The sequence below is a fragment of the Helianthus annuus genome, chromosome 16 (assembly GCF_002127325.2).
Source record: "Helianthus annuus cultivar XRQ/B chromosome 16, HanXRQr2.0-SUNRISE, whole genome shotgun sequence".
NCBI classification, from domain to species: Eukaryota; Viridiplantae; Streptophyta; class Magnoliopsida; order Asterales; family Asteraceae; genus Helianthus; species Helianthus annuus.
In genome coordinates this window covers 191,792,391-191,811,813 of record NC_035448.2, presented here as the reverse complement: position 1 = coordinate 191,811,813, position 19,423 = coordinate 191,792,391, and the positions used below count along the sequence as shown (strand labels likewise).

At 37.8% G+C, this 19,423-nt stretch overlaps 2 protein-coding genes across 2 annotated transcripts; one reads left to right on the top strand and one right to left on the bottom strand.

Annotated features, from left to right (window-relative positions):
• The first annotated feature begins 5,525 nt into the window (after positions 1-5,525).
• On the top strand, positions 5,526-6,292 carry LOC110914974 (Werner Syndrome-like exonuclease). Its single transcript, XM_022159587.2, has one exon. The coding sequence runs from the start codon at positions 5,557-5,559 to the stop codon at positions 6,187-6,189; it is 633 nt and encodes a 210-aa protein (XP_022015279.1). The 5' UTR covers positions 5,526-5,556; the 3' UTR covers positions 6,190-6,292.
• Positions 6,293-7,245: 953 nt separating this feature from the next.
• Positions 7,246-14,965, bottom strand: LOC110914972 (F-box/FBD/LRR-repeat protein At1g13570). The gene is made up of 6 exons (XM_022159584.2): positions 14,898-14,965; positions 14,557-14,627; positions 13,877-14,456; positions 13,696-13,806; positions 13,455-13,613; positions 7,246-7,678 (listed from the first exon to the last, which is right to left on the bottom strand). The coding sequence occupies exons 1-6, from the start codon at positions 14,940-14,942 to the stop codon at positions 7,382-7,384; spliced, it is 1,263 nt and encodes a 420-aa protein (XP_022015276.1). The 5' UTR covers positions 14,943-14,965; the 3' UTR covers positions 7,246-7,381.
• Between the last annotated feature and the right edge of the window lie 4,458 nt (positions 14,966-19,423).

Here is a 19,423-nt window from a genome sequence, read left to right as displayed (position 1 = left end):
GAGACCATGAGAGGTGGGAATAACTTCAATTCCTAGAAAGTGATGAAGTGGACCAAGGTCTTTGATCGAGAAGCGGTTGGCTAGAGATGCGGTGAATTTTTCTAGGAAAGATGGAGTGTTACCAGTGAGAACAATATCATCCACATAGACTATGAAGTAACAGATTATCGAATCATGTTTGTAAATGAATAGAGAGGGATCAGCCATGGATTTAGTGAAACCGAATTGTAGTAAAAATTGGGTGAGTTCAGTGTACCATGCACGGGGTGCCTGTTTAAGGCCATATAAGGATTTGCGCAGTTTACATAAGTGATTAGGATATTGGGGTGAACATATCCTGGTGGCTGTACCATGTAAACGTCCTCGTGTAAGGTGCCTTGTAGAAAGGCATTATTGACGTCTACTTGACGCAATGGCCAACTATTTGATAGGGCAACGGAAAGAAGGAGACGAATGGTAACCGGTTTAGTAACAGGACTGAATGTATCGAAATAGTCCTTTCCATATTGTTGATGGAAGCCTTTGGCAACCAGTCGGGCTTTGTACTTGTTAATAGAACCATTAGGGTTTCGTTTGACACGGAACACCCATTTGCAACCAATTGGTGTGTTAGAACTGTTTGGAACGAGCTCCCAAGTGCCATTCTGAAGCAAGGCATTGAACTCGTTATCCATTGTCATGCGCCATCTTGGGTACTTAAGTGCTTGAGTGTGAGTGATAGGCTCAAGGGAAGCAGGTAGGGGATGTAGAGTGGTGTGATTGACCAGGTTAGGATTGAAGTATTTGGGGTTGGGCTTACGTTGACGAGGTGGGAGAGAAGGAGAAGGGGTTGTGATGATTGGGTCAGATTGGTCAGGAGATATGGATGCTGGTGGGTGATTAGTGGAGGATTCAGGTGAAGATGAGGAGGGAGAAGATGGTTCATTTGGTGAGGAAGGCTGCACAGGAGTAAGGTCTGGTGCATTGTGTGTGTTGTGAGAGTGTCATGGGGTTGTAAAGCAGCTGAGTTGGGAGGGGTGATGGGCTTGGGTCGACGTTTGTAAGTGACCAGGGGTGGTGTTGTATCAGGTTGGGCTGATGAAGTGGGAGTGGGCAAGGAAGTGATTGGGCTGGAATGGGGAGTGGTGGGGAATGTTGTGTGGTGAGGTACTGTTGGTGGATTAGAAGTTGTGACAATGTTGTGGTGTAGGAAGTTATCAGTAGTCGGAAGTGTAGGTGGAGGATTACTTTTTAAAGGAAAATTATGTTCAATGAATTGGACATGTCGGGAGTGATAAAGACGTCGGGTGTGGGGATCATAGCATTTTTATGCAGACTTGGATGACGAGTAGCCCAGAAAGATACATTTGGTGGACCTGGGTTGTAGTTTAGATTTGTTGTATGGACGAAGCCACGGGTATGAAAGGCACCGAATGGTTTGAGTTTGGAATAAGAGGGAGGACGGTTGTAGAGTAGAGTGAACGGGCATTTTGAGTTGAGAATGGGAGTTGGAAGCCTATTAATTAGATAGACTGCTGTTTGAAAAGCGTGAGACCAAAAACAAAGAAGAAGATTTGCGTAGTGTAGGAGGGCTAAGCCTATCTCTACAATATGACGATGTCGCCTTTCGGCAATACCATTTTGTTCCGGAGTGTGTGGGGGGGGGGGGGGGGTTGTAAAATGAGAAATGCCGTGTGCCTGAAGGTACGACATCAGTCCTTGATATTCACCACCGTTGTCGGTGAAAAGTGAAATCAAGGACGTTTGGAAATATTTCTCAGCAAGTGTTTTGAATTGAGGAAAAAGTTGAGAAACATCTGACTTATGCTTCATGGGGTATAACCATACATACTTAGAATAATAATCAACAAAAATTACGTAGTATGTGAAACCATCGATTGATTTTTGGATTGGGCCCCAAACATCAGAGTACACAAGTTCTAGAGGTTTTGTTGCAGTAAAAGAATTAGCACCAAAAGGTAATTTGTGGCTTTTATTAATATAACAAGAAATCACAATGAAAACTAGAGCTAGACAAAGCATTGGAACTAATGCCTAAGTCTTTGAGTAGATTCTTGAAGACTTTTATTGAAGGGTGGCCAAGCTTATGGTGCCATTGAAGAAATGAAATGGTAGTTGTGGAGCGGACCGTAGATAGTAGACATCATTGACGTTCTCCCCCCGTATGAGGCGCGCCCCCGTGCAAAGATCCTTGACAAAAAAATGAGAGGGAAAAAATTCAACAGAAACCCCATTAGATTTGCACAGTTTAGAAACAGATATGAGATTATTGTGTATTGAGGAACGTAAAGAACATTGGATAAAAACAGTGAACGAGTGGATGTGTGTAAGTGGGTGTGACCGGTATGAGAAATGGGAAGGCATTTACCATCACCAAGAACGATCTCGTCTGGGCCTCCATACTCAGACAATGACTGCAGCGAGTTCTGATCTGATGCAGTATGACTGGAAGCACCACTGTCTATCATCCAAGCATTTGATGATGTCTGTTGAGAGGTAGTTGCATTCACAGTTTGTGCCACATGTTGCGAATTTGTCACTGTGATGTTGCTTTCTTTCAGAAGCCTTGCTAATTTCCGGCACTCTTTGGTATCATGTCCTGTGATGTTACAAAAATTGCAAAATAAGTTGTTTTTAGAGGACCTGTTACCTCCATTGTGATGAGAGTTGTTGCCAGTGAACCGATTGGTTCGTGACTGAGGAGCAAAACTTTGAGAAAATCGTTTGATCTGGGAGTAAAACCCGTATGGTTTTGGTACTGATTCTGTTGTCGCTGGGTATAGTTGATTGTAGAGATATTGGGTGTGGGCACAACTTCAGTCTCTTTTAGAGCTCTTTCATAATCAACAAGTTTATCAAAGAGTTCTGAGTATGAGATAGGGGTTTCACGAACTCTGATTGCAGCGTTAATGTTGCTGAATTCTTCACCAAGTTGAGCACGAATGTGAACTATGAGATCTTCTTCGTCTACAGGTTTCTGTGCAAGGGCTAATTCGTCTGCAATGCTTCTCATATCTTGTAGATATTCAGCTACTGATCTTGCCCCCTTAGGGTTTTTGGTGAGCCTAGTTTTGAGTGAGATGATTCGGCTTCTGGGGGCGCTGGCATAACTGGTACATAATCTGCCCCAAGCTTCACGTGCAGTTTGTGCAGAGGATAAGGTTGGTTGTATGGTGTCTGAGCAACTCCCTAGGATTGCACTGAATATTATTTGGTCCTGGCGATACCAGATATTGTAATCTGGGTTTGATTTGGTGCCTTCCTTATCAAGGAATTTGGCTGGCATGTTTGAGTCCCTTGTGATATATTGGTCAAGGTCAAGACCAATTAGGGTTGACAGTACGTGTTTCCTCCAAACTGGAAAGTTGTTGGAGGTTAGTTTGATTGTGAAGTGAGTATTTGCAGTGATTTGGATAATTGCACTTGAGGAAGCCATGGAATCGGTAATGGAAGAAAGTAAGAATTAGGGTTTGGATCGTCAATGGCTCAGAGGAGCACAAGGAGCTCTGATACCATATGGTGACTCAGAGATATTTGGAAAAGGCGTATCTGCTTCTATTGCATTGCTAAGAATATATACACAATAGTACAACAGGAGAGTGAGAGATTACAGGAAACAATTAAGGAATAGAAATAAACTGTACAATAATATATGGCAATAATATATACGGCAACATCAAAGGGATTTAAATTGATTTGACTATGCTGTTGACTTGCTCTGTTGATTTGTAGAATCCGTAACAGTAGGCTTATATTTCTTTTGGGAGATGCAGGTACAATTTCCATTTGGTGTAGATTGAGACACTGATGAGCAATGATAGGAGACCTAAAGAATCCTGGGTTTGATCCTTAAGCCAGATGGGTTTTACTGGTAATTTCACCGTCTTGTTTACGGGTGGATTGGTTATCGGTTTTTCCCTGAAATTGGTGGTGGACTCGTGTTACTCTCAGAGTACTCTGTTTGGTCCATTGGGTACCCCGAGAATGCGTATAATTGATTCTATTGGCCGCGCTAAAAAAGGAAAAATCAATTTTTTCTGTTTTTCCGTAACAAGTCCAACATCGACACTAAAATTCAGAAAAAATTTAATAAAATAGATGTATTCGTTTAACTACCAAGTACTAGGAGCATTTACAATGGATCCTTTACATTTATGTGAGTGAGTTACTTATATTATAAGGAATGGTTGCGAGTGGTTTTGAGTGAGAGAAAATATTATTGTTTATCTTTAAATATACGAGAAACATTATTCACCCTTATAAATCTCTTAATATTTTTGAAAGTAGTTGTGAAGGGATGAGTAATAAAAGTAATTATAAAGGTATAAAAAATATTATTTAATGTAAAAGAATAGATAAAAAAATTGTAATTTTTAATGTAATAATAAGAATAAAGATAAGACGTGAATGCTCTTAACATGTGTAATGGCCACACACATAAGGAAAGAAAAAGGTAAAAGATGAAAGTAAAAAACAAACTTAAATAAGATGTCTCAAGATGAAACTTAAACAGCAAATAATAAATCTATTGATTCATTTTTAAGTATACATAAGTAATAAACTAACTATAAAAATAGATTAAAAGATGAATGTGTTAGTACTTGTGTTTACTCACCACCGGTTTGGCTTTTGAAAAGCCGTTCCTCGTTAAACAGTTAGGGTGTAAGGGGTGCTCACCTAATAGGTGAGTCCCCCATCTTACACATAGCCAATCAGATCAAGCCACGTCAACTCCCCTAATACACTCCCCTAATACCTTGTTTTGATGGCGGCACTCACCTATTAGGTGAGTTGTTTTTTTTTTTTTTTTTTTTTTTTATTCTCTAAAATAATGCATGTTTTATAAATTAAAAAAAGATTAGTAAAAATAAAAATTAAATAAAAGACATTTCATTAAATTAAAAAAAAAACATTCGAACTAGAAAAAAAGATACATTCAACCTAAAAAAATATAAAAACAAACTACTCCTCGTCCGAATCAACTTCAAGGTGAGGCAAATCTAAACTTCCGAGATGCTCAACGAGATCGTGTTTTAGCCTCCAATGCGTGTCTTCGTCAATGTGTTTAAAAGATATAAAAGTTTTAGAGTTTTGGTGTGGGTTTGTTGTGAATGTGGTAAAAAATGAATTAGGTTTGGTTAGTATATATATTGTTTTAAAAAAAATTGATTTTTTTTTTTTTTTATAAAAAACGACCGTTGGCAACGGTCTAATCTCGTTCATCGTGCCATTTCCAAGCGGTAACCCCACACCCATCTTCACCCCCGATTCGGGACCCCGCGGGGATGGCGGCGGTGTTCCCGATCGGGGAAATGGTTCACCGAGCCCCTCCCCGATTGCGCCCCGTATACCCTTATATTCGACTCGTACATATAACCAAGATGATGTAATAAAGACATGAGTACATGACACATAGCATGATGTAACCATACCATAATGTTGGAATAATCCAATTGACCGTACATATTCCTAGGAAATTCCAAATGTCTTATAAGTTACACACAACATGACTATAAATACTCACCTTAACTCATAGTAGAAACTCAACCACCACCTATGGCTTATCAAAGCATCACTCAAACCATAACCTACGACTCAATATCCTCCAAATATCATGTCCGGTACGATGGCAAAACAATCGAGACCACTCTCACCACGAAAGCCACTATCACCAAACAATGGGTCGATGACATCCTCTCGGCTCATGCCAACGACACGATGGTGGTTGTTGGGCTTGACGTCGAATGGCGACCCCATCATATCCGCTCCATGAGCAACAAATCAGCCACTTTGCAACTTTGCATTGACACCAAATGCTTAATACTTCAACTTTTTTACATGGATGAAATCCCTGAATCTCTAAAGAGTTTTCTTTTGAACCCGAAGTTTACTTTTGTCGGGATTGAAGTCGAAGATGATATACTGAAGTTGAAGAATGAGTACGGGTTGGATTGTTCGAAAAGTGCTGATATTCGAGCGGCTGCGATGAAGAAGTGGCCCGGAAGGTTTCGTAGGCCGGGTTTGAAGGATCTTGCAAAGGATGTGTTGGGGCTTCACATGAAGAAGCCGAAGCATGTGTGTATGAGCAATTGGGAGGCTAGAGAGTTGAATGAAAGTCAAGTGGAGTATGCATGTGTTGATGCTTATGCTTCGTACAAGATCGGCCATAGGGTTTTACTTCAAAATTAAATAAGTTTAATGGTGTTTTTTTTGTTTCTTTTGGATTGATTTTACTATGTCAGCTTTTCGTTTTGATTTCAGCCTATGATAATAAAAAGCTTGTTCAACGTTGTATGGTTTCGTTTTGTTTTTCTTTTTAATTTTACAAATTAAATGATATATTTGGTTGAGAATATGATTACTGGTGCAATTAGAACTTTTTTTAATTAACTGTGTTAATGTGTTATTATTTTAAAACAATTATAAATAACTTGTTTCTTTCTATATATATAGGAAAGTTTGCGTACAAAGTGTGTTATCATATAAAACGTACGAAGTTAAAGTTTTTTCTGAAAAACGCGATGACATTTTCGTAATTATTTACTCGTAGGGTAATTATCAAATGTACCAACCCTACAAAAATCAAAATTATTCTACAAGATTATTTGTAGAGTAATTACGATACTCTATAAAATTACCCTATAAGATCAAAATCACCCTACAAATATCATGTGTAGAATAACTATGATACCTTACAAGATTATCATATAAGATCAAATTATCCTATAGGATCGTTTGTAGAGTAATTATGATACTATAAAATTACCCTACAAGATCAAAATTATCCTATAAGATCATTTTACAAAATTACCCTACAAGATCATTTGTAGGGTAATTTTGATAATTACTCTACGAGTTTTAATTACAAAAACGCGGGTAGCGTTTTTTCAGTAAAACTTTCACTTCGTACGTTTTGTGCGATAACACTCTTTGTATTTGATCAATGTCTCTATACAAATGATAGGTCATGTGGAATTCTCCCTCAACAATTTGTTACACCTAAGTTCCTCCAAATGTTAAACAAAATTGTGACATAACTTATAATAGCATGTTTATTTCATATAAAACTCAGTAGGTTTAAAACCAACTTAAATCTACATTTTTGTCTAACATGAAACTAGAACCCTCAACCACTATATACACCTTGAGATCCCTAGGGTATAACCAAATGGGTCACATGGGTTGCACTTATTAATTTTGGGATGATATTAACAGGGCTACAAACTAATTTCGGAAATTATATGGCTAATGGCTTTGATTCAGTTCAAAACACATGCTACAAACACAATAAGTTTAAACTTTAAAGGTAGAAAATAAACAACCCAAAAGACATCACACAACCAAAACAAGTTCAGTAAAAGCCGACGTGATTAACCCAAAGTCATGCGCGCTCAACCTTGATTTGTGCTCCAGCAGATGCACATGGATTCCATAGCAAGTCTCTTAGCATCTTTACTTCATCATTAACAGATATATTATTGTTAATCACCACTCTAACTTTCTTTAGCATAAATGACTTTGCCAATATAAGCTTCAAAAAATCCATTCCAGGCTTCATGTTACTAAAGTTTGTAATCTCCAAGTCATGGAGATGATCCAACTTAACATTCGAGTAGTTTTGCAAGTCAAAAAGGTTCATAGCAGTTTGTGATATTGCTTCTGTTGAACTGTAGGTCATCTATAGAAAAGTGAAAAAACGCACGAAAATAACAACATTAATTAGTTAAGCCAGGCAGAAATTATTGAAGATTGTCGCAATATTAACAGAAGGGTGGTTCGGTAATTTGATCTCAAGGGAAGGTAGGTGGAGATCTACTCAAAGTCAAAGGGTGCTTAGTGAAAATTCGTTTATGTTTATCAGTTTATATTTGTCAATTGTATTTTGATAAGGATAGATTAACTATTTGAATTAGAGTTAATTTAGGAATTAGAAACCTGGTAGGAAAGTAATATATCAGTATTTAAATAGGGTTACCTTAATGTATTTTTTTATCCTCGTTCAGTTAATAAAAAGTTTAATTTCAGTTTCCAATTTAGGGGGTGTTTGGGATTGCGTTTTCAACCTGATTATTTGATTATTGTGTTTTGAAATCGCAAAAAATCTATTTTGAGTGTTTGGTAAAAAATTAATAAAAAGTGATTTTTTACGTTTTGTAGAGTTCAAAACGTGATAATCCATAAGTAGGTCACCCCTTGCTGCAGGAAAACGTGATAATCCAAAAACTGATTTTTTACGTTTTCGCTTATTTATTTTTTTAAAATATATATACTTGCCAAACACTCAAATAGTTGATTATCTGATTATTGTGATATCAAACAACATAATCAAATCCAAGCAATGTTGATTATCTGATTATTGTGATATCAAACAACATAATCAAATCCAAACACTATCTTTCTGCAGCACGTTTTGTTACAGCTAATTATCTGATTCTGATTATTCAAAACGCATAATCTATTTTCAAAACTCAACCCCAAACACCCCCTTATTGTGTTCTAAACCATCGCTGTACACGATTGATTGTTCTGGTGTTCAAGTTGTGATCAGACATTGAAGGCCACTGTGTATTCTTTACAAGTGGTATCAGAGCCTCCCTAAAGAACAAGCAAGAAGACGATCGCAGGTGCTTCAGTAACCCGATCCAGCAGGTGCTACTTTAGGAGAATTTGATCCAGTTCAGAACAGAAAACAAAAACGTGAAGATGGCGGAATATCAGATTGTAGGAGGAATTAAGAAGCTGAATCAGAGCAATTACAAAATGTGGGTGACATGTATCAGGTCTTACCTCCAAGGACAAGACCTGTGGAATGTTGTGAACGGTACGGAAACCCGAGTTCCTACAAACGATATCAATGGAGCGATTGGGAAGTGGCAGATGAAGTCTGGCCGAGCCATGTTTATACTAAAGACTACAGTGGAAGAAGAAATTCTGGATCATATTCAGGATCTGGATTATCCGAAGCAAGCCTGGGACATGCTCGAAACACTTTTCTCAAAGAAGGATGATGCTAGATTGCAGCTACTTGAAAGCGAGTTGATGGCAACTTCTCAAGGAGATCTCACGATCCCACAATACTTCCGAAAAGTGATAAACCTTTGCCGAGAAATCGGTAATCTCGATCCACAATCAAAAGTTAGTGAAACCCGCTTAAAACGGATTTTAATCCATGGATTAAAACCAGAGTATAGAAGCTTTGTCGCAGCAATCCAAGGTTGGGCAACCCAACCAAGTCTTACCGAGTTTGAAAATCTGCTAGCGGGTCAAGAAGAACTGGCACGAAAGCTAGCAGGAGTATCAATTAAACCGGGCGAAGATAAAGCTCTATATGCTGAAAAGGGAAAAGGTCGGGGAAAGCCGGGGCATTCTCGGTATAAAGGAAAGGACCGGAAGAAGAATGACGGGGATCGCAAAGACAAGACAAGTCAAGCTTCATCCGAAACTGAATCTGAGAAAAGGGGAAAGTCTTGGAACAGAAAAAGATTTCCATACAAGTGTCACAATTGCGGAATAAAAGGTCACATGGCGAAAGATTGTCGGCGACCAAAATAAGAAGGAAACGTTGCCACACAAGAGGAAGAACCTTTGGATATGGAAGCAATGGTGGCGCAAGAAGAGGTAGATGTGGCTTTAACCGCAGCTACGGAACCAAAACAAAACAATCTAGGAGATTGGATTGTTGACTCTGGATGTTCAAATCATATGACGGGGGAAAAAGAAAGACTCGACAACGTGAAAAAGTACAAGAGAAATCACGTAGTTGTAATAGCTGATAACTCACGTCATCACATCGCAAATACGGGAGAAATAAAGTTTCCAGCTGAACGAGGCCAGAAAGAATTTGTTATGGATCAAGTCTTCCATGTGCCAGGTATGAAGAAAAATTTATTTTCTGTACCTCAAGTAACTTCTACAGGAAAATATGGTTTATTTGGTCCGACCGATGTAAAGATATTCGAAAAATTTGAAACTTCATCGGTACCTATTCTCCAAGGAAAAAGAAACGACACGGTTTATGTTTTATCCGCCGAATCGGTCTATGTCGAGAAGGCTAAACAAAACGAGACGGCCGATTTGTGGCATGCTCGTTTAAGCCACGTGGGATACGATCGGTTGGAAGTTATGATGAAAAAGGAATTAGTCCGAGGGTTACCGAGTCTCGAAATCAAGAAAGAAGTGGTGTGCGCCGGTTGCCAATATGGAAAAGCACACCAACTTCCTTATGAGTTATCTGAACATAAGACCAAAGAACTTCTTGAGATCATACACTCAGATGTACTCGGACCGATCAAGCAGGCTTCAAATACTGGAAAACGCTACATGGTCTCATTCATTGACGACTATACAAGGTACGTGTGGCTTGATTTTATGCAAGAAAAATCTGAAGTATTTTCAAAATTTAAATTGTTTAAAGAAGAAGCGGAACGTCAAACTGGAAAACTAATTAAATGTCTTCGCTCGGATAATGGCGGAGAATACTTGTCTAATGAATTTGACAGGTTTCTACGAGAACACAAGATTAAAAGGCAACTTACATGCTCCAATACACTGCAACAGAATGGTGTGTCAGAAAGAAAGAACCGTCACTTCGGCGAAACGTGCAGAAGTATTTTACACGATAAAAACGTTCCGGGGAAGTATTGGGCTGAAGGAATGAAGACGGTATGTTACGTGATTAATCGGTTGCCTGCGCAAAACCTTGAGTATAAATCCCCATTCGAAAAGTTGTTTGGAATTAAACCAAATATAAGTCATCTAAGGGTTTTCGGATCCGTTTGCTATGTGTTCGTGCCAAATCACTTACGAGAAAAGATGGAAAAGAAGGCTATCCGCTGTATATTTATTGGGTATGATGAGCAACGAAAAGGATGGAGATGTTGTGATCCTACAACAAATAAATGTTACGTTTATAGGAACGTAGTATTTGATGAAAACTCTTCATGGTGGTCAACGAGCAAGGAAAACTTACCCGATACCGGAGAATTAAAAGGGAAGCTTGAAACTGTCATCCTAAGTTTAGACCAAAATAAAGAAATTGATACAGTGGAGGTGAATGCGAATTTTGAAGACCACGAGCAAAGCCCAGCTCGAACCCAATCTCAGTCGAGGCCGTGGCAGTCTGGGACTCGTAACCAGGCCCAAAATCAAGTCCATACTGTCGATAGTGAAGGGTCGCCGACTGGGCCTAGGCGCTCAGAACGTGTAAGAAGGCCAAACCCAAAGTATGTGGTTAATTTGGCGTCTTTGGAACCAGCTGTAGAAGAACCGAGTGAATTTGAAGAAGCTAAAAATAATCCTGAATGGGTTAAAGCCATGAAGGATGAAATTGACGCGATGAAGCGAAACGAGACTTGGGTTCTAGTACCAAAACCAGCTGAAGTAAAACCCGTTACATGCAAATGGGTATATAAGATAAAGCGCAAAGCCGATGGGTGCGTGGAAAGATTCAAAGCGCGTCTTGTAGCTCGAGGTTTTTCCCAACAATACAGAATCGACTATGAAGATACCTTTAGTCTTGTAGCGAAGCTAGCAACAGTTCGAGTGATAATTTCCATAGCTACAAGCAAAAGATGGATTATGCACCAAATGGATGTGAGTAATGCATTCCTTTATGGCGACCTCGATCACACGATACATATGGAACATCCAAGAGGCTTTGAAGATAAGGAACACCCAAGTTATGTATGCAAGTTACGAAAAGCAATTTATGGGTTAAAACAATCACCAAGAGCTTGGTTCGGAAAGATTGGGGAGTTTTTACTTCATAACGACTTTGTGATGTCAAAGTCTGATGCAAGTTTGTTCGTAAGAGAAACACGTAACAGGGTGGTAGTAGTTCTAATTTACGTAGACGATCTTATCATAACCGGAGATGATGAAGATGGCATTGAACAAGTCAAAGAAAATCTCTGCATTCGGTTTTATATGAAAGATCTCGGAATCCTTAGCCATTTTCTTGGGTTAGAGCTGAAGTATGAAGATGATTCTGTGGTATTACATCAGCAAAAGTATAGTATTGAATTATTACAAAGATTTGGCATGGTGGATTGTAAACCAGCAATGACTCCGAGTGACACCACGGTTAAACTTTGTGTCGACAGAGGGAGCAAACTAGAAGATCCTATAATGTATCGTCAAATCGTTGGAAGTCTCATCTACTTGACACTTGGGCCTGATATCTCGTTCATAGTGGGAGTTCTTAGCCGTTATATGCAGCAACCTAGAAAGCCTCACTTGGATGCTTTACGAAGGGTATTACGGTATGTGAAGGCAACACTCGGGTATGGAATTGTGTTCAAGCGTGGAGAAAAACTTGAGCTAATTGGTTAATGCGACGCGGATTATGCGGGCGATCTTGATACGCGAAGATCTACAACTGGATACGTGTTTACATTGGGACATGGACCAGTCGTGTGGTGTAGTAAAAGGCAGGCAACAGTGTCGTTGTCGACGACTGAAGCTGAATATAAATCAGCGGCAATGGCGACTCAGGAAGTAACATGGCTGCGTTTGTTATTGAAGGATTTAAAACAGGAAGTTGAAGAGAAGGTGAAACTTTACTGTGATAATCTTTCATCAATATATCTAGCCGAGAATCCGATGTTTCATGCGAGATCAAAACACATCGAAGTGTAATATCATTTTATTAGAGAAAAGGTGCTAGCTGGTGAGATCGATTTAACTTATGTAGATACAAGTCAACAATTAGCAGACATGCTTACGAAGAGTTTGGCGCATGCAAAACTGAATGATTTTTGCAAAAAGATAAACATGGAAGTGGTTAATATTGAGAGGGAGTATTGAAGATTGTCGCAATATTAACAGAAGGGTGGTTTGGTAATTTGATCTCAAGGGGAGGTAGGTGGAGATCTACTCAAAGTCAAAGGGTGCTTAGTGAAAATTCGTTTATGTTTATCAGTTTATATTTATCAATTGTATTTTGATAAGGATAGATTAACTATTTGCATTAGAGTTAATTTAGGAATTAGAAACCTGGTAGGAAAGTAATATATCAGTATTTAAATAGGGTTACCTTTATGTATTTTTTTATCCTCGTTCAGTTAATAAAAAGTTTAATTTCAGTTTCCAATTTATTGTGTTCTAAACCATCGCTGTACACGATTGATTGTTCTGGTGTTCAAGTTGTGATCAGACATTGAAGGCCATTGTGTATTCTTTACAGAAATGCCATGTTGGGTCAGGCAACAGGTCAAAACGGGTTCTAACATTTTTTTTTTTTTTTTTTTTTTTGGGGGGGGGGGGGAGGAGGGGTTAGGTTTTTTTAGGTATATTTGTAGAGTAACTTTGATAGTTATTGATAATTACAAAAATGCCACCTTGTCTTTTTGAGTTTTCCTTCAATTTGTATGTTTAGTATGTTAAGATTATTTGTACAAGAACTTTACCCTTGACTTAAAATATCAAAATATGTTCATCCAATATTGTAACTTTACCTCCATTTTTATTTTCTTTAAATTTGGAGAGCTAGTAACCAAGAGAAGAACAAAACGTAGCTCATCTTCTTTCCCAAAGGACAATCCATGTAATACAAGAGCTCTAAGATGGACTAGCTTGTTCGGGAGGCTCTGCGGGATAACACCTGAAGTAAAACACTTTACCCAAAACTAAGATCAGCAACAATAATATTATTTCAGTTGTATGAATCTTCGTATGGAATTGATGTTATCTCCCTACCTTGACCGGACAACAATTCATCTCCAAATGCTCAATCAAAGGCAATAACTGGAATAGCTGAACAAGAGCAGAATACTGATCACTTCCCACAAAATGCTTTTCCTCTCCAATCTGCAAAAAGTTTATAAAGAAATTTATATTTTTGATCAAAAAGTAACACCGGAACGTTGTCAGATCTTACCAGAGTAAGGCTCTTGAGTATAGGGCAGCAACTTATGAAACATATAAGCATTTTGTTGGTGATGCTGACATTATGAAAGCATAAGCTTGTGAGCCTCTCAAACCTAAAAGAGGTTGATTGAAGCTGAACAACACAGTTCTTGAGGTTTATATGTGTTAACCTCTTCAAAGAAAAGAAGGAACTGGGTAACTTATAGGCAGCAGAATGACCCAACCCAATGACAAGATTAAACTTCTCAACAGTGGTGTTGTTTGCAAGATGCATTATAATCTGGTCAATCTCACAACAACTTGGTAGTTGGGAAACACAAAGAGAGAATTCAAGAACCGGACCGCGGTGTAGTAACAACACCGTATAGATAGCATGCACAACTTTACACTTGATGGATAATTGGCTATAGATAGATAGCAGTCTGTCATCAAACTCAAGTTTAGGTAAGTTTACACAACGGTGTCTCCAGTTCCGAGACAAAATGCTGGTCCTAAATGCATCGCGTATCGGCATTAGAGTGAGGATGGTTTGTACGAGACTTGAAGGCAGATTGCTGATTCTATCCATAAGTAAACATTCAGGTTCCATCCTACAACATACTGCTTGATCAAATACTGTAGTAAATTAATTAATCAAAGAGTTGTTAAAATCAAATCAACAGAAAGATGAATTATGATAAGTGTGGTTACCTTGGGAGTTCTTTGGATCTTCTCCGGAGAAAGTGGTAGAGACTGGCAGCCAGATCGACTAGCGAAAGATCCTAAATGTATTTTAGCGACAATAAATACATAATAAACACACTAATTAAACTAGCAACAAAGGTAGCCTAATAATCTAGATAAAAAAAAAATACATTAACATAAGATATTATACTTATATATATATGCATCAAATTAGAACACACACATTAAAAGTAGGATCCATCAAAATAAAAGTTGGGAGCAGAATAAATTTGTTCAAAATACTTCATGAGCAGATTACAATAAAAAAATTAAATATCAATTTTAAGTACATTTAAGCATGAACTCACCATCACAACACACATAGTTGTATCAAGATCTTGCATTGTCTCCATGTATAGCTGCAAGCATTGATGTACAAGTCTATATATTTAATTATTAATAACCTATATAATAAACAAAAAATCATTGTTTTATAATCTAACAATAACCTCTACATATGACACAAGGATAGAATCTGTTTCAGCAAATATATACTCCATTGCACGAACCACTAACACAAACTTTACTCTGTTGATGCATGAAAACGGTAAGAACGATTTTCAGCCACAAGATCTTTGTGATTTGTGGCTAAGATGATGCGGTGACATTTTTGTAAATAATGGGAACCTTAGAACTACTAGAAGGGGTAAAATTGGAAGATCCAAATTAGGGTTCACATGCTAATCACATGTCATTTTCACTCATCATATTTAAACGCCAATAGTTTTTTTATACGTGATTATTTTTCTAAAAAAATTACACCATAAAACTCAGCGTTTTTTAATATTTCCAACTAGTATACTATTGATATACTTTCCGAAAAAAACGGACAGAGTTTTTTATGGCGTTTTCAACCTTGTGTTTTATGGCGTTTTCACCTAGTTTTATGGTGTTTTTCTGAACTAGGTGTTTTTACGACGTTTTTCTGAACCGAGTGTTTTTGTCGCGTTTTCAACTAGGTTTTTTATGGCGTTTTTCTAAACTGAGTGTTATTATGGCTTTTTCAACTAAGTTTTTCATGGTATTTTTCTGAACTGTGTGTTTTTATGGCGTTTTCAACTGATTTTTTCATGGTGTTTTTCTATACTGGGTGTTTTATGGCGTTTTCAAGTGGGTATTTTTCATGACATTTTTCTGAACTTGGTGTTTTATGGCGTTTTCAACTGGTTATTTTTCATGGCGTTTTTCCGAACTTGGTGTTTTATTGCGTTTCTATTGAATACCCAGTTCATGTCATTTTTTTTAATTTAAAAGTTTAAAAATAGTATACTCGTTGGAAAGATAATAAAACACTCGATTTTATGGTGTAATTTAAAAAAAAATATATAATCACGTAAGACACAAACACGAAATACGTAAACACGAGCACGGCACGAAATTAAACAGGTCTTATTGTGTCGACCTGTTATAGACACGAAACCTGTTAAGGTTAAACACGAAACCTGTTAACTTCGTGTAGTTTCGTGTCACAATTGTCAGCCCTACTCCTCAGAAAGAAAGTGGAAGAGACTGGCTCCCAGATTGACTAGCGAAAGATACTAAATGTATTTTGGCGATAATAAATACATAAAAAACACATTAATTAAACTAGCAACAAAGGTAGCCTAATAATCTAGATAAGCAAATACATTCACATAAGATATTATACTTATATATATGCATCAAACTAGAACACACACATTAGAAGTAGGATCCATCAAAATAAAAGTTGGGAGCTTCAAAATACTTCATGAGCAGATTACAATTAAAAAAAAATTAAATCATTCAATCAAAGAGTTAATAAAACATATCAATAATCTCATTAGCGCATAGGTAAAAACACTTGGCGTGCATGCATGTTGGAATACAACAACCTCATGACATGAGCATATTATAACTACATATAAGAACAAAAATTTACCTTCAATTTATACCCGTAGGCTAGAAAACAAACCACCTAAAATCTTTAACGATTGTGATTGAAGAAGAGTTGATTCGTTCTAATCATCCGACAGCCAAATGGAGAGAGAGGAAGAAGAAGAAGACATGAGATGGGAAAAGTGGAGATGATGAATCGGTGTTATCTGGTTGACATAATGCTGACACGTGGCTGAGAACATAGCCAGATCGATTAGCTACCGATAGATACTAAATGTTTTGGCGGGCTTTTGTAACTGATTAATTACCATTTTGGTTCTGTGTTTTTAGGAAATTGCCACTTGGGCCCTTACAGATCTTATCTTTTTCCACTTATAGGCCATTTACAAATGCATCTAGAGGCTAGGGGTCCGATGGAGTCCGGCCGCACCTTTTGAAAAAAAAAAAAAAGAAATTTAGAGCTATGTATTCAGTTTAGTTTTATCTCGGGCGGCCCTTGAGACTAACTCCAATGGCGAGTATTGCCGCCCGTGATGAGGTGGATGTGTCCAAATCTAAGGGCCCATTAATATTCACCAATGTTTCATTCTATATCCTTCTACAAGGGCATAGGAATTTTAAGTTATTGTGCCAGTATATTATTTTATTTATATAGTGTGTAGTGGGTAGGCAATGAGGTGAAAATTAAGAAGGGTAAGGATATCTGTAGGGTTGGAGATGAAATAAGGGTTTTTAAGGATTTTTAAAGATATGATGTGGCAGCTAAGGGCGACTAAGGACGCCTGTAGTATTGGAGATAGTCTAAGAAATTTTGACATTGACCCGTGTTAAATTTTATGACTAGACCCTTCAATTAATATATTTTGGCTTCTTGTTGATACATATTATGTGGATGCGACTCGGTTCGGTTCGACTTGGTTTGGTTCGACTCGGTTAGTTTCGGTTCGAGCCCGACGTCGCGACATTACTCCGTCGTGCGCCCCAGAGTTCGACACGCGAAGCACGAAAAGCCGCGAACCGTCATCAGATGCCACATCACTATGACATCACCATGATGATGTCATGAAATAGCATATCAATGCATGGATTATGTAGTCCACGTGAATTCAATTAATTGAATTCACTTTGAATATTCCAACAAAATGAAAGTTTCGTGGGATCTCCTGGTGACTAAGAATGAAGTGGACGAAGACTCCACAAGACTGAAGGTTCGTCAAGCACTACTTCTCACATTCCTATCTTGCATGACGAAAGACCTAACCAAGTCCATGACGAAACACCTGCACATGAGGATGACGAATAACCTGCACATGTGAATAACGAAAGACCATGTCTTTCGTCATGAGTCTTTCGTCGGCTGTGGACTTTCGTCGGCTGCTTGTGTTTCGTCGATATGTTTCGTTGCTACATGATCTTTCGTCGACCCTGTCCCTTTATACAGCAGCAAACTGAAGACAGAAGAGGTAGACATAGAACAGAACAGAGAGCACATCAGTAGAGTTTAGTGATTTTCTTGTAATATCTTTGTAACTCTTACTTTGCGGAATCAATATATTGAGCGTTAAACGTTGAATCATGTTGTGTTTGTGTTCTCTTTGCTCGGTTTGCTTTCCCGGTTGGATTCCGCACAACCGGGTTTGTTCGTATACAAGGATTAGACGACTAGATCCTCCGCTAGTTAGACCTACAAGTGGTATCAGAGCCAAAGCTCTTTTCCTTGTTAAAACCGAGTGTTTTTCTTGTATTTGAAGTTTATATTTTCTGGGAAAAACAGTTTCAAAACCTCGAAACTCTTGATATTTTGCTTTTTAGTTTGATCAAAAACCTTGTTAAATTCATGTTCACATGTTAAGGTTTGGTTTTGAGTAAACTTTTGTGCAAAATTTCGTGTTCGGAAATTTTTAAGGTGACCGGGAAATTCATCTAGTTCATCAGTTCTTCAAAAGTGTTCTTCAAAAGTTCATGTTTTGATCTTCATTTGTTAACTTGTTAAAGTGTTCTTCAAAAGTTCATGTTTTGATCTTCATTTGTTAAAGTGTTCTTCAAAAGTTCATGTTTTTGATCTTCATTTGTTACTTTGAAACAGTTGACACAAAGCACAATGATGGGTTGGTAAACGCTGTTGTGATAAGGTAAGGTGTGTTTGACAAAGTTGCCTTCAAACCATCTTTGTGTCAGAGGATAAGATTTGGCTTTTAAAAATATCTTTTTATTTGTACAACTCAGTCAACGAAAAACCTTGTTTGTCTGTTCCTCTCACGAAAAACCACTCATCTTGGGCCAATTGTTTGGGCTTGTTTCTTTAGATGGGTTTGTTTCTTTAGTGGGGTTATCAATTGGGTTGGTGATATACTGGTGAAAAATATTTTTTTTTGTTGGCTACCATATATTTTTCGTTAGTTGTTCTTTGTAGGCTAATTTTTTTTATTTCTTAAAGTCATGAAAAATACATTCTGGTATCACAATTAAGTTTTTCACTGGTGGTTTGGGGCCTAGTGTTTCTCCTGTTATCTTTCTTGGGTTATTAAGTTATTTGTTTCTCATTGGGCTCAAGTGTTTCATCTGGCCCACAATCATTTGTGTTCTTCGTGAGCTTGAAAATATATTTCACGAAATACATTTACGTAGGCCTCATCAGGTTACATATTTCTCGTGGTCTTGCATTTTTCGTGGAATCTTATTTTTCATAGAAGGTTAAAAGTTAGTTTGTAAGTTGGTATCTACAATCCATCATGAGTACACACCTTTGGGGGTCAAACATTTTAGGATCTCAATCATCATATGATCCTTCTCATCAAAGTAAACCGTATGTGACAACAGATATGTATGGTTGGAAACCTGATCCTAATACGGATATGTATACGAGAAAAGGTTCAGGTTCAGTTCCTTCATGGGCTCAGTCTCCCACACCCCCATCCTCATCAACTCCATCCCTAGTGAGTTTAATTGCGAAAATTTCTTATAAGCAAAAGGGTTC